We start from the raw sequence: 12,789 nt of genomic DNA on the forward strand, positions 1-12,789 counted from the left end.
TAAGCTAATGAGCTATCTAACTGCCTGCTAACTGTTAGTTAGCAAGCTCCTTAGTTCGGTCACTAACGTGATAACAATTTCACACAGTTTATTCAAATTAGTATTTGCCCCGTCGTTAAATATGAGGCTATGAGGCTTAGCATTTAGCGGTGAAACTCTGGAAGCTCTGTCAGAGACTCGTCTGAGTTTGGGGAGTGCAAACATCTGAGGTTGTGCAGTTGAGGCTTGAGGCCCAAGGCTTCATTAGATGTTACGAACATTACGCATCTGATTCTCTTACCGGACTATCAGCGACAGTACTGCATTGTGGGTAATGCAAGGTTTTGACGCCAAGAATGCATGGCATAAGAAAGAAGATGTCTCTAGTTCCGCTGCATCACCTCTCAGCCTTTATTTTAACTGTCCAGTATGGAAGTGTTATAGGAGCATAGAAGTAAAACATTTGTTGCTTGGAGAACTCCATTAATAAACACTTACAAGGAAATTACATCTTAGTTATTTCAACAATACAAGGAGAAGGTTGAACTGGTGCGGCAGCAAGTACAATTGGCATGAGAGTATCGGCACAGTAATAGTGAGAATTCCCAGGCTATAATTGCCCCTGTATGAATGCTGTAGACCTGAATATCATTGAACGTCCCTACTACACTGGAATGAAAATGATAATTTCTAATCGTTTATTGACTCTCTCTCTCTCTCTCTCTCTTCCCAGACGGTGTGGACAGGAAGGATCTGTGTGTTTGTGACCTGCCATTGTGAGCAAACATGTTCCGAAACAGCCTGAAGATGTTGCTGGGAGGCAAAACCCGCAAGAACAACACCGGTGGTCAGTACCTCTGTGTGTTACAGTCGTGTCAGAAGCGTTTTTTTGTTTGCAGATATGTTTCTCTGTTGGTTTCCATGATTTCATACAGCGGCCTCTTTCGATCTCCAAACACTCTTCTGATTCTCTCTCTCTTTCAACAGGCGGCAGTGGCATAGAGTCGGAGGGGTCAGAGGTCAGGATGATGGAGGGATTCAGTCGCTCGCTCCCCTCTTCTCCACTCCTCAACCTTCGCCTGGTAAAAAGAGCTGGTAGGACCATCTATCTTATCTGAACTCATTGAGCATGGCACACTTTCATAAGTAAAGAAAATGCACATTCACACAAGACAAACAACACAGAACACTTATCACACAGAGGGAGGGACGGATGTCAAGCTCTAGCTGAGCTGTTGCTAGCTCATTGTGTGTGTGTGTGTGTGTGTGCGTGTGCGCGTGCCAACAGTAGCAGAACAAACATGGCTGCGTGCCAGTGTCAGACATGGATGTATAAAGACAATTGGACACGTTAGAGGCTGCGCCCTGTTTATTCCTTTGAAAGTGGCGCATGAAGCCCAAAAAGTCTAATTACGTGGGTGACAAATTACCCAGATGCAAGTCAATGGGGAAAAACATTTTGGGCTGATCAAGTGATTCTACATGAATACACTTTCGTGCCAACGTCTGGATTGGTTTGGTTATTTTACTTGTGGGATTTCCTGTATTTTCTCTGTTTTTCTCACTGGTTTGAAGGTGTTTGGCTAAGTTGGAAAAAAGGTGATGTCACGCATTTCTCTGCACCAATCAGGATACGAGCTGTGGTCACACCAAACGCAGAGCAAGCAAGTTTTTTTGTCTTGCTTTACTCACAGTAAAACAAGGTTTGACTTTGGGACCATTCGTGTATTTTTTGTCTTATTTGTGTCACCCACGTTAGAAACCCTGGAAAGGAAGCTTACCCCCACCGAGCTGTATTCACTGTATCTAGCAAGGCACACCTCAGCTGATTAACTCCAGTAGTATAAAACCAAAATAAACAGATTTTTGCTTTGGTTTAATCGCAGTAAACGGATGAAAAGGATGCGGAAATAACAACATCATTTTGCTGATTTGTAAAAAGTCTGACTTCATGCTTTTTCGTTTCTGTCCCCAAGACCTCAAGCAAAGAACTGTTAAAATTCTTGTTTTCTGAATGGAGTTTGGATCAAACATTGTAGCCTCTCAGTCGACACTCAAAATAACGTCATCTAAGCACAGCAATGTTGTGGTTTCTACAGTTTTGACAGTATATAGTTTATGCACGTACATTTTTACACATTGTTTTTTGTGCGAAATTCTATGTAAAGAAGTACATTTTCCCTGCATTTGCATTTCTTCGTGGTAAGCAAGGAAAGAGGGAAACCACAACCAGAGCTAGAATAGTTTCTTTTTGTCTCCCATTCTGTCACACACACACACACACACACACACACACACACACACACACACACACACACACACACACACACACACACACACACACACACACACAGCTGTGACCTGTTACACAGTGTCTGGTGACCTGTTACACAGTGTCTGGCAGAAGGGGGGGGTTGACCTTTGACCCTGCATCTGATCGTCCCTCTGTGCTTTAGTGAGAGAGAAAACACAGAAGTGTAACCCAAGCCCTACCAACCTCTCCTCTCCTCCTCTTCCTCCTCCTCACGGTTGATCTGACACTTCTCCTAAACATAACCATGTGGAGTCTCTCTCTCCGACCCTCTCTCCATCTCCGCCGCTCGTGCTCTGTCAAAACAGGAACGCTACGAGCCGAGGCAACTTCTTAAAGTTGGTACACCGTGCCCACGTACACACACAAGCTCTGGTTTCAGTTTATTTCTCTTCACCCCTTTACCTCTTTCTTCTCTGTGTTTTTGAAAAATCACTTTTATAGAGCGTTAGTAATCATTTAGTCATGTTTCTGGCCACCTTGTTAAGACCAATTTTCCTTATCTTGTTGCTATGTTTTAGGTCTCCTGAGGGAGTTTTTGTAGCTCTCTAGTTGCTAAATGCTCCTCTATGTTAGCACCTAACAATGTTTATTACATTGGCTTGTTAAAAACTCGAATCTGATTGGTCGGTTATTTGTTTACAGCAGACCGTTGCCATGAACCAGGCGGCCACCTCCGTTTCTTACGAGTTAAGCCAATGGGGAAGTGTCTTAAAACTTGCATTCTCTCTAATGGCCATCAGGGGGCGACTCCTCTGGTTGCAAAAAGAAGTATGATTGTATAGAAGTGTATAGCTGTGTCCAAATCCAGCGGAGGGTGTATTTGTAGACCGATTGCGTCACACGGCCGCAACGAGGCTGTCCCATTTCGAAGACTCCTTCTAATGCGGCCGACAAAGCCCAACATATCTCAAGATTCATTGCGTGCCGGTGAAGTTTTTTTTTAGCGACATGGCGACTAGTGGACCAGCAACGGGAGAATTCACATTTATATGTATTTATTGGGTTTTTAACTCGCGTGAATAGCTACAGATACAAGTGTTAAAACTAAAAACAAGGGACCTGATCAGACCACATTATGTTAAAATGATCGGTTAATTTACGTGACGCTATTAACTAACCAGCTAACGCTACCGAGAGCCGCTGCGCTATTTATAGCAGCTTGTCCATTTTTTTTTTTAAACTTAGCTTTACCTCTTTTATGACAACCGCAGCTAGTTGCTAGGAGACGGGAGCGGCAAAAGGGTGGGGGCGCGAAAAGCTGGTGACGCAAACAGGAAAACATCTGTCAACCAGACCGTCTCATTTTGGGGATCGCTCGGTCGAGCCTTCGCGGTATTCAAAAGACGTGGCTGACGTAGACCGCGAATGCTGGTTCCTCCGAAGGCTGCAGCCGCTAGATTGGGACACAGCTATTGTGAAAATGACCCTACTTCTCACTTTAATTATAACCTCAGTAATTATTGTAAACATGATTTTATGGCCTCAATCGCTAGTTTTAGGCCTTAATAAATACAACATGATGTTCATTTAGTAAATTATGGACCCATTTAGATTTAAATAGAACATAAAGCAGGGTATGCTTAAGGTCATGGCTACCTTGTGATTGACAGGACGCTACCCCGGCTTTGTCCGGTCTGGGAGTTGTCTGTGTTTCCGTCTTAGGCCCTGTCCACATTATGTCATTTTAATTTTAAAACGCGTATCTTTTGCTTCGTTTACACTGAGCGTCCAGACTATGCCGGAGTTTTAGGGCACCAAAAACGGAGGAGTTTGAAAAGGCTCCTGAGGCTGGATTAGTTCCCTATAGGCGGAAACAAAGAAGTTTGGAAACGATGACGTAGGCACCCACGTTCGCTATTTGATTGCGTCTTAGGAGTTGTGACATGTCCTTCCCTGATTTGTCACGCCCTTACCACGTGACCCTTTCCGGAAGAAAACAAACAACAACAGCCTTGATTAAAATGACTACCCGGTTAAATCAATTCTGATAACAGGCGTTGTTGAGCTTATTGTCTTTACTAGCAGCTGTTGCACAGTTAAATTCTGCATTTTATAATTCTACTACTGCCGACATGCAGGGGAAGCGGCTGCTATTGGAGCGATTGGCGAGCGGCATGTCCGGAAAATGAGGGAGAGACGTGTGTTGACAAAATATATTGACCCATAATCTATTTACTTTGTTTAGTAACCGTTTATTTTAAAGTAAATTAAATGTGTGTGTGAGATACAGCAAGATCTGAGGCTTTGTAACTATGTTTGAAAAATAAAACTTTAAACGAAATTGGTCTGTTTGAGTTTATAGAGGCGGTTCTTAAGTATCAAGCACGATCTTTTCTTTCTAAGTCGTATTATCTGTAAATAAGCAACCAATGTACTTCCTGTTTACACCGGCACCTGCATGCCTAGTGTACGTGAATAGTTATGTGATATTCCTTTTCAGGCAAGCTAGTCTGGATGGAAATCATTTTGCTAAAAATGAAAACAATGCTAAAAACGCCTGTGTGGACGTAGATAGTTTCCGTTTTCAAACCCAGAATTTAAATGAAAACGAATACGTTTGGATGTAGCCTTAGACGTTTAACCCTTTTAAGTGTGTTTTGTGTTAATGAAAGTCAACTGTAACAATTTGGTCCCCTAAAAATGTCTCGTACAGCATTTGGTTGTCTTCACTTCTGGTTGCCAAAAAACAAGATGGCGAAGGAAAAAAAACAAGATCGCGTAGGCCAAAAAACAAGTCGACGTAGGCCATAAACCAAGATGGCTATGGCCATAAACCAAGATGGCTAAGGCCAAACGTAATGGCTAAGGCCACAAACCAAGATGGCGTCGACCAAAATTGAAGAACTCAAAGCTTCAAAACAGCAGTCTACAAACCAATGGGTGACTTCACGGTGACAACATCCACCTCTTATTTACAGTCTATGGTTACACAGTTTTTTCAGCCAGCCTGAAAACTTGAACCTTTTTTCCCCCCCAAAGGCACCTCTTCTGTTACTGCTCTCTGCTTTTGTTGGGCAGATTTGTTGCTGCCTCCTTTACTTATCTCTTTTTCATGGACAGCAGGATGACTCTAAATCTTATTCCAACTATTTCTTCAACTTTTCACCCTTGCCCCATGTTTCTACTTTTTACTCTTGTCATTCAAAAAAGGTTTTCTGTTGATTTGAAAACTCAAATAGAGCAAGTAACATGATATTTACTTCAATCCAACTATTTGTTTTGTACTTTTCTTTCAACATTTTTCACATTTTCTGGGCTAAAGTGGATTACACCCTTCCATCGTCACTGTGATTTGTGGTCAGACGCTCCTCTGTTCTCAAGGAAGGAGTTTAAGTTTAATTGCAGCATTTCTTTGGTCTGCCGAGTCTTCCTTCAGGGTTTTTTCTCTCCGGCTGTGTTTTTCCTCCGATAGAAGAAAGAAGTCTAAACTGTCTTCCCCAAAACTCTCCTTGCGCTCCTCGACATGTAACAGATTACTCTCCCTGTTCAGCTCCTCCTGCAGCCTTTCCCCCTCTCTCTCGTGTGTGTGTGTGTGTGTGTGTGTGTGTGTGTGTGTGTGTGTGTGTGTGTGTGTGCGTGTGCGTGTGTGGTTTCTTTTGGGTTGGAGGAGGGGAGGTTTTGATTTGCCGTGCAGTCGAACGAGGGAGGTCGTCTTTCAGACCAGATATGGAGGCTGAAGTAAAAACTCCTCACAAAACTTGGAAACTTTACTTATCGTGCTCCTGACCAAAGCGGATATCAACTAGGGGAGGATCTACTCTTTCCACATCATGCCTGAGTAGCTGGATGCTATTTTTGCACGGTTGTGAGGAGGCTCTACCTGTGAATTAAAACGATGAAAAAATTTTCAGCTACAAAGGACAAATAAGGATTACATCGTCTGGATCTGCTGCGTGGATTGTAGTTTCAACTCCGAAAGTAACAAAATACCTTCACTGAATATATGAAGAGTTTGGCTTCTACCACAGCATTTGCATGTTTGACTGTCCTGCTTATTAGCGGCAGTCATTCGGCTACAGAAGTTGGAGAACTTCTTGTGTTTTTTTTCTTCTCCTGGGGGGTCTCTACCTCTTCTTATCTCGTCATTCCTGCCAGCTTCATCTTTCTCTCCTTTGTGTGCTCTGGAGAAGGAGGAGCTCAGGACCAAAAAAGAAGATAGTGACTTGTTGTTTTGGGGGGCAATAACAACCCTTTGATTTGTTGACCCTGTCCTCTACATGGGACCACTCTGAACCAATCATAACTCCTCCAGCCAGCCAGCTATGGACTGCACGGCGGCTATTCTGAAAGCGTGCGCCCGCTCCAGGGCCAAGTGGTGTCGCCATGGGCGGTCCTCCGTCCGTCGCCCTGGGAGACCGGCGGGCGTCTGTATCTGCGGCGGGGACCCCGCGACGGCGAGGGTCGTCGGCCGTGCCTCTTTCATCCTGCGGCGCTTGCTGTTTTACGCCTGCTGCTGTCTGTCCCACGAGGACGTCCCTGAGCCGTGTCGGGAACTGGTGGATCGTCCCGGTGGTGGACAGAGAGGAGTAAGAAGTGATGAAGACGGTGAGAGTAAAGGACTCTCTCTCGATGTTCTTGTTTCAGGCAGACGAGTTTCTACCAGGGTCAAAAGTTACTATATAGGTGTCAGTATTTGGAATAAGTTAAAGGACATTTTGGGTTGCATATTTCAGGCAAATCCGTTGTTATGAGTACGGACAGTGAGAATACAGAGAAAGCAGATGTTGGCTGTTAGCCTGTTTCCTTAGACTTCGTTGCAAATTGTAATATTTCACAAGCTGTGTTTCATTAACAAATTTTAATGAACATTTTGAAGTATTGCATTAGAAAAGCACACAACCTGCCACAATATGCAACCAACGACTAAACTGTTAACGAATGCCTGGTACTAGCTACAGCATGTCATGTCAGCATATCAAAGGATTATTTTAGCATTGATGATAAAGTTAGTTGTTAGCAATCTAATGAAAGCTATGTATTAGCAAATTACAGTTGTAAGCGTAGGAACTTGCAAACACAATACTGCATAGCTTTGTCATGTATCCACATTCCACTATAACACAAGTGGCATACTGTCTAAAAGCGTTGGCTTAATTTACAGAATGGTTTCTCTTATATTCCAGGCACTGTGGTTGTTGAACGATGTTGTAAAAGCCTGGTCACACCAGAGTGACAAAGCCTAATTCAACCTCGCCTGGTGAGGTATGGACTACTCGCAGTGCTAGTTTACTATCTACGTTAGCTGGCGTAGCTAGCAACTAACCTGCTAGCCAGTTGTCAGTCACAAGCTCTTGGATTTACATTGTTTTCTCTTGTGTTCTCAGGAAGCTCTCTGAGCTAGCAAGCTTTTTGACCATTAGCAAGATAGTTAGCTGTCAGCAAAAAGTGCTTGAAGACAACTTGCTGGTGGTCAACAGCGTGCACGTCAAAGTTCACATGTTTAACTTGACTTGAAAAAATGTACCCTTACATTTTTTCTCCCCCGATAGCAAATCCACTAATTGCCACAATTACAATTTGAATTTCTTTCTTTCTCTGCAAAGCATTTAAATGTGAGTGTGCTGCTTTATTGGCAGAGGACTGACAAATCTGTAGCTGTAGTTTAAAAACAGCTGTAAACGCACAGTGCACGTATATACACAGCATGTAACCAGTACTTATACTCTGTACAGGTTTTCATTAATAGCACCACACAAAACTATCATTTGTCACCTTCTAATTTTACATCTGACATCAAAGTCAAAACAGTGTTAAGGAATACAGACTACCACCAAAGTCAACCAGCTTTTATAGAGTTCCTACCTGTTCATAGTCTGACTTAGCGGCCCTTCACTGCCGCTAAGGAATTTACGAGGGGGACAGTTGTCCTTTTCTTAGATGCCGCATAAATCTTCAATAGCTCTGAGGATGCACTGCGTCCAACGGAAAACCAGACGTAATATTTTATATTCTTACCTTTACTTCAATAGATTTATATTGGAGCTTTTAGCCTCAAAGCCACCAGAAAGTGGGACAAAAAACATAATTTTTGCATCCTCGTGAAATATTTGGTTCTGGAAGCTTGGTGACTTAGTGGATACTTAAAGGACAGGATGAGTAGGATTTGTGGGTTGGGGTCAACCAACCCCAGATTCACTCTTGCTTTGGATCTATCCTTGTCCGCTTGGCGTTTCGCCTCAATATATTGCCGTTCTTTTGGTGCTGTTTCAGCAAGTAATGTGCGGATCAGAAGTATTTTCTTATACCGGCACCCACCTGAGAACTATTGTGTTATTAATAACTTACCCTGAACGCTGCTCCATATCCTTTAGACCCTCCCCCCAAAACCTCTGATATTATGGTATCTTTCGGCAAGCAAGTCAGCTTTAGCGGGTGAGGCGAGCTAGCCTGCTAGCTGGCTTTAGCTAGCCGGTCTAGCCTCACTCACCTTTTCTCTGTTCTATCTAAAGTCATGCGTATGCCTGAATTTAATCTTTTCTTTCAAGCTGGTTTTAGAGTTTAGAGTCGCAACCACATCTGACGTTTTATTTATTTTTGTCACAAAGAACACATTTCTTCGTCACATACCTTTGTCCCAGCCGGGGTTTGAACCCACATCTATCACGCTTTCACTCGGTTGTGTTCCTTCGCTGTGATCTTTTTTCAGAGAGAGTTCAGAGATGAAAACAACCAAAGAAAAAGAGGAACAAGGCAGATACAGTTAAAACGAACAAGGTTGTTTAACGTGTTGTCCTACCATGTCTGGGAAACCAAAGTGTTTATAGCTGTTCAGAATGACCAAACTTAAAGGCATGTAGAAGGACAAGACGTGATATTTAGATATGGGGATATAGGAAGGAAGGAAGGAAGGAAGGAAGGAAAGAAGAAAGGAAAGAAGAAAGAAATACATCAAAGAGGAATCAGAAGCTAAAGTAGTTAAAGAGACCGAAATACAAAAGTCTGCGCTCTCCGTATCTGATCTTTCCATTTTATTTTTCTTCTTCTAAAAATGACTCACACACCCTGTTATTGGATAACCACACACACGTGCATGTGTGTGCTTGTGTGTGTGTGTGTGCACACACACAGTGTGCTTCCCAGTGTGTTTTGTGTTTGGTTGGTTTTATTTTCAGTGTGTGTGCGTCTGTTTCTCTAGTATTTAGTTCTACAGTCAGCAATTTATAGCTGTAATTACAGACTGTCAGAGAAAGAGACAAAGTATGAGCTTTCATGCTGTGGCTGACAGTCGTGTGTGTGTGTGTGTGTGTGTGTGTCTACTCTTTGCAAATATGTCATGATCATGAATATGTTAATATGGAGATAAATTACTGCTCCACCCAAAATCGTCCCTGTGGGATTTGCGCACTTGCTTTTATGTGTGTGTGTATGGGTTTTAAGGTCTTTTAACAATTTGTTCTATTTTGATTCTCATCTCTGATTGGCCAGATTTAGACCCATTTTTCATCCTGCTTGGACCGATCCAATCTCATAGTGCGAGGAGGCGGGGCAGCAGAGTATATATATATTTATATATAGTACTGAGGTCTCTACTTTCTGGGTTGTTCCAGTGGTTATGTCTGTGTTTCCACCACTGCAAATTCAAGTTGTGTGGCTTCATTTCTATTTGTACTTGGCAGCACTCTGCCTTTCTGGGCCTTGATGCATCGGTAAAGCTGATATTAAAGGGATAGTACGCCTAAGAGTCAAATGGCAAGATTGATGCTACTCTTGATGTCTGTGTGATAAATGTGAAGCTGCAGCGGGTTAGCTTAGCTTAGCATAAAGACTGGTCGATGAGTCAAATAACCTGGAGGTGGCCCCTCAGTTGACGTGAAAGTCTTCAAGGTTCGGAGTTGCAAGCCTTTTTTTACCCCGGGCCTTTCCAAGTTGATATAGAGCTGGTCACTTTCTACTGCCACGGAGAATATGCGCCCACAATATGCACTACTAATAAGGGAAAAAAATATTGTTCTATTGAACAGCCAAATTTTAATTTAAATCAGAATATATTTAGAATCATATACAGCTCAAGTGTAATTTTGTTGAGAGAAATGAAAAACCTTTCCCTCTTTTCTTTGCTCTCTCCAGGTGAGGAGGAGGAGTTAGGACCCCCACCTTCAGTAGACGAGGCGGCCGACGCTCTGATGACCCGACTGGGCTTCCTGCTGGGGGAAAAAATAATCAGTGGAGAGCCGGGGTCCTCCTACCATGCCCAGGATGATGGACAGGTAATCAAGTCACACACGGATGCACACTAACACACATCTAGGGTGTCTCTGTTTATTTGAATCTGTACATAAGATACTCATCATACATCATTTATACACCATGTATAAATGTATTGTTTGCACATTTTTAGCACTAAACTTGGATATTATGATTTTTTTTTTTTTTTAAATTTACATATTTATTCCTTCTGGTTGAGATATTGATATGTAAGTATTGTTTATCTGTACACATGACTTAAAGCCATTGCTGCAAACATACAAGAAAGTGATAAAAATATTTTCCCCCCCACAGAGGATCTCTCCTTCCTCCAGTCTGGCAAGTAGTAGCACCTCCCCTTGCGCCACACTGCAGCCTCCTGCTGGAGAGGAGGGCACCAACAACGACAATCACGCTTCCCCCAACCACGCCTCCGTCACCTCCCCATCCTCAACACTGGAGAGCAGAGACAGCGGCATCATAGGTGACACACCGTGGATACAGCTTCTTCAAAAAAGAAACCCTTTCACTGCTAAATCATTCACATTTTTCTCTCTTTCCCCCTCTCTTTTTCTCGTTCAGCCACGTTGACCAGCTATTCCACTGAGTCGGCGGCAGACCGGGACGACGGCGGGAAGTATCCCGTCGACGGTTACCGCGGCAGCAGCCTGAATCTATGGCAGCAAGGGGGCCAGCAGGTGGTGGCCTCCAACTTATCTTCCTGTATGGTGGCAGGAGGGGGCGTGAATGACGGCTTCCTGTACAGGGTGGAGGACATCATGGCCGCCTCCACTTACAGCCTCAACAAACTCCACCCTGACCGAGGCCCTGGCTCCGCCCGCTCGTCAGGCTCCACCCACTCCATCCCTCTCTACCTCATGCCCCGTCCTAATTCAGTCGCTGGTAAGATGACAAATGCATGACGCATAGAAATATAATAATAGAAAAAAAGACATTCCCATTCAAATAACCATAGCAGGATGGTCAGAGTGGTGGCCATTGTACTGTTGCCATTGTGACTGTTATAGCGGGCTAACTTCCCTATAAAGTAAAATAGTAGAATTTTGCCATTTCATACTTTATCCACACACTCTTGTCACACCCTACGACCGCACATTTATATTTGCCCGATGAGTGAAAACTTTGTTTGGCTCATTTTCTGTAACCAGTGTAGCATTTAAACAAGGTAGAATAAACTAGCTGGCTAAGTTGCAGATGGCTGGCTAGCTAGCGTTCCATTTTCAACATGCTTTAATGCTACACTGGTTACAGAAAATGAGAGTGGACTTGTGGCCAGCGGCAGTGCCGGGTCCAATGGGTTTTTTCCCACAGGACGCAGTTTGAGGTGCGCTCGCGCTTGTCTTGACGCAGCAAAACAGTCGTTGTTGGAAATGAAGGGTGGTGAGAGACCAGTGGTGCCATTGCTATTTTTGTTCTCCAGAACGCGCTCCCACACACATTCTTTCCTGTTAGGAAGGAAATATATTACTCTTTCTCAACTATAGTGAGTTCACGCGTGATAGTGAGTTAACAAAGCCTTGCATCCATGATAATGATGTGATCTCTTTAAACAGAGCTTCTAACAAATAAAGGCGTATAAAGAGACAGCCACACTAAGCTAGCCTAATGAATGATGGATAATAAAATTTGACCTTCATCCTCTTTCTCCTAATTTAACAACACAAGTTAAGGAGGCGAGTGGAGTGGAGGCCAAATAGTCATCACCCATCATCTGTAATTAACCCCAAAAATTGTGTGTCACTAGGAAATACATCAATTGACAAAAGCTCAAGATGCTCTAACTTGTCTTTCACTGTGACTTTAAAGGACAATATTAGCTTATCACAGATAAGTTAGTATCAACGTATGTAGCGGTCGCTATGTAAGAAGAAACTGCTGTAAAACGTCAACTGTTTACCTAACTGTAAGCCAACCTTTTACAGTTAAAATATGTAAATGTTGTGTTTACAGCTTGTTCAACAAAAACACTTTAATTAGCTAGGTTTTTCAATAAATAATTTGGGGGAAATGATAACCAGCCCTATTTTATTTATTTTTTACAAACGTGACCTATCTGTAGTTTTCTTACCTTTTACCTTTAGCAATACAAGCAGCTCTGTTCATTGTGAAACAAAATAGTAAAGATATCACAGAATTATTTTCTATAGTCACCCGAAACTAAAGAGATTGGTTAAAATTTTTAGAAAAACACTTATTTGATGCTGCAGTCAAGATGTTGTTAGCCTAGCTTAGCATTATCATTTTTAAAAGTGCGTGCTAACATCTCTGAAAACAATAATAAGCTCCTTATT

General features: G+C 42.8%; 1 protein-coding gene across 2 annotated transcripts in view; it reads left to right on the top strand.

Moving 5' to 3' along the window:
• The window catches only part of tanc2a (tetratricopeptide repeat, ankyrin repeat and coiled-coil containing 2a), a 48,866-nt gene that overhangs the window by 14,323 nt on the left and 21,754 nt on the right, over window positions 1-12,789 (top strand). For both annotated transcript variants that reach the window (XM_054606961.1, XM_054606962.1), the window contains exons 2-6: window positions 713-826; window positions 967-1,074; window positions 10,361-10,500; window positions 10,793-10,961; window positions 11,060-11,380. In XM_054606961.1, the coding sequence (XP_054462936.1) occupies window positions 766-826; window positions 967-1,074; window positions 10,361-10,500; window positions 10,793-10,961; window positions 11,060-11,380 (799 nt within the window). In that variant the 5' untranslated portion in view covers window positions 713-765. The remainder of the gene's footprint in view (window positions 1-712; window positions 827-966; window positions 1,075-10,360; window positions 10,501-10,792; window positions 10,962-11,059; window positions 11,381-12,789) is intronic.

Source organism: Anoplopoma fimbria, chromosome 11 (assembly GCF_027596085.1).
Source record: "Anoplopoma fimbria isolate UVic2021 breed Golden Eagle Sablefish chromosome 11, Afim_UVic_2022, whole genome shotgun sequence".
NCBI lineage: Eukaryota > Metazoa > Chordata > Actinopteri > Perciformes > Anoplopomatidae > Anoplopoma > Anoplopoma fimbria.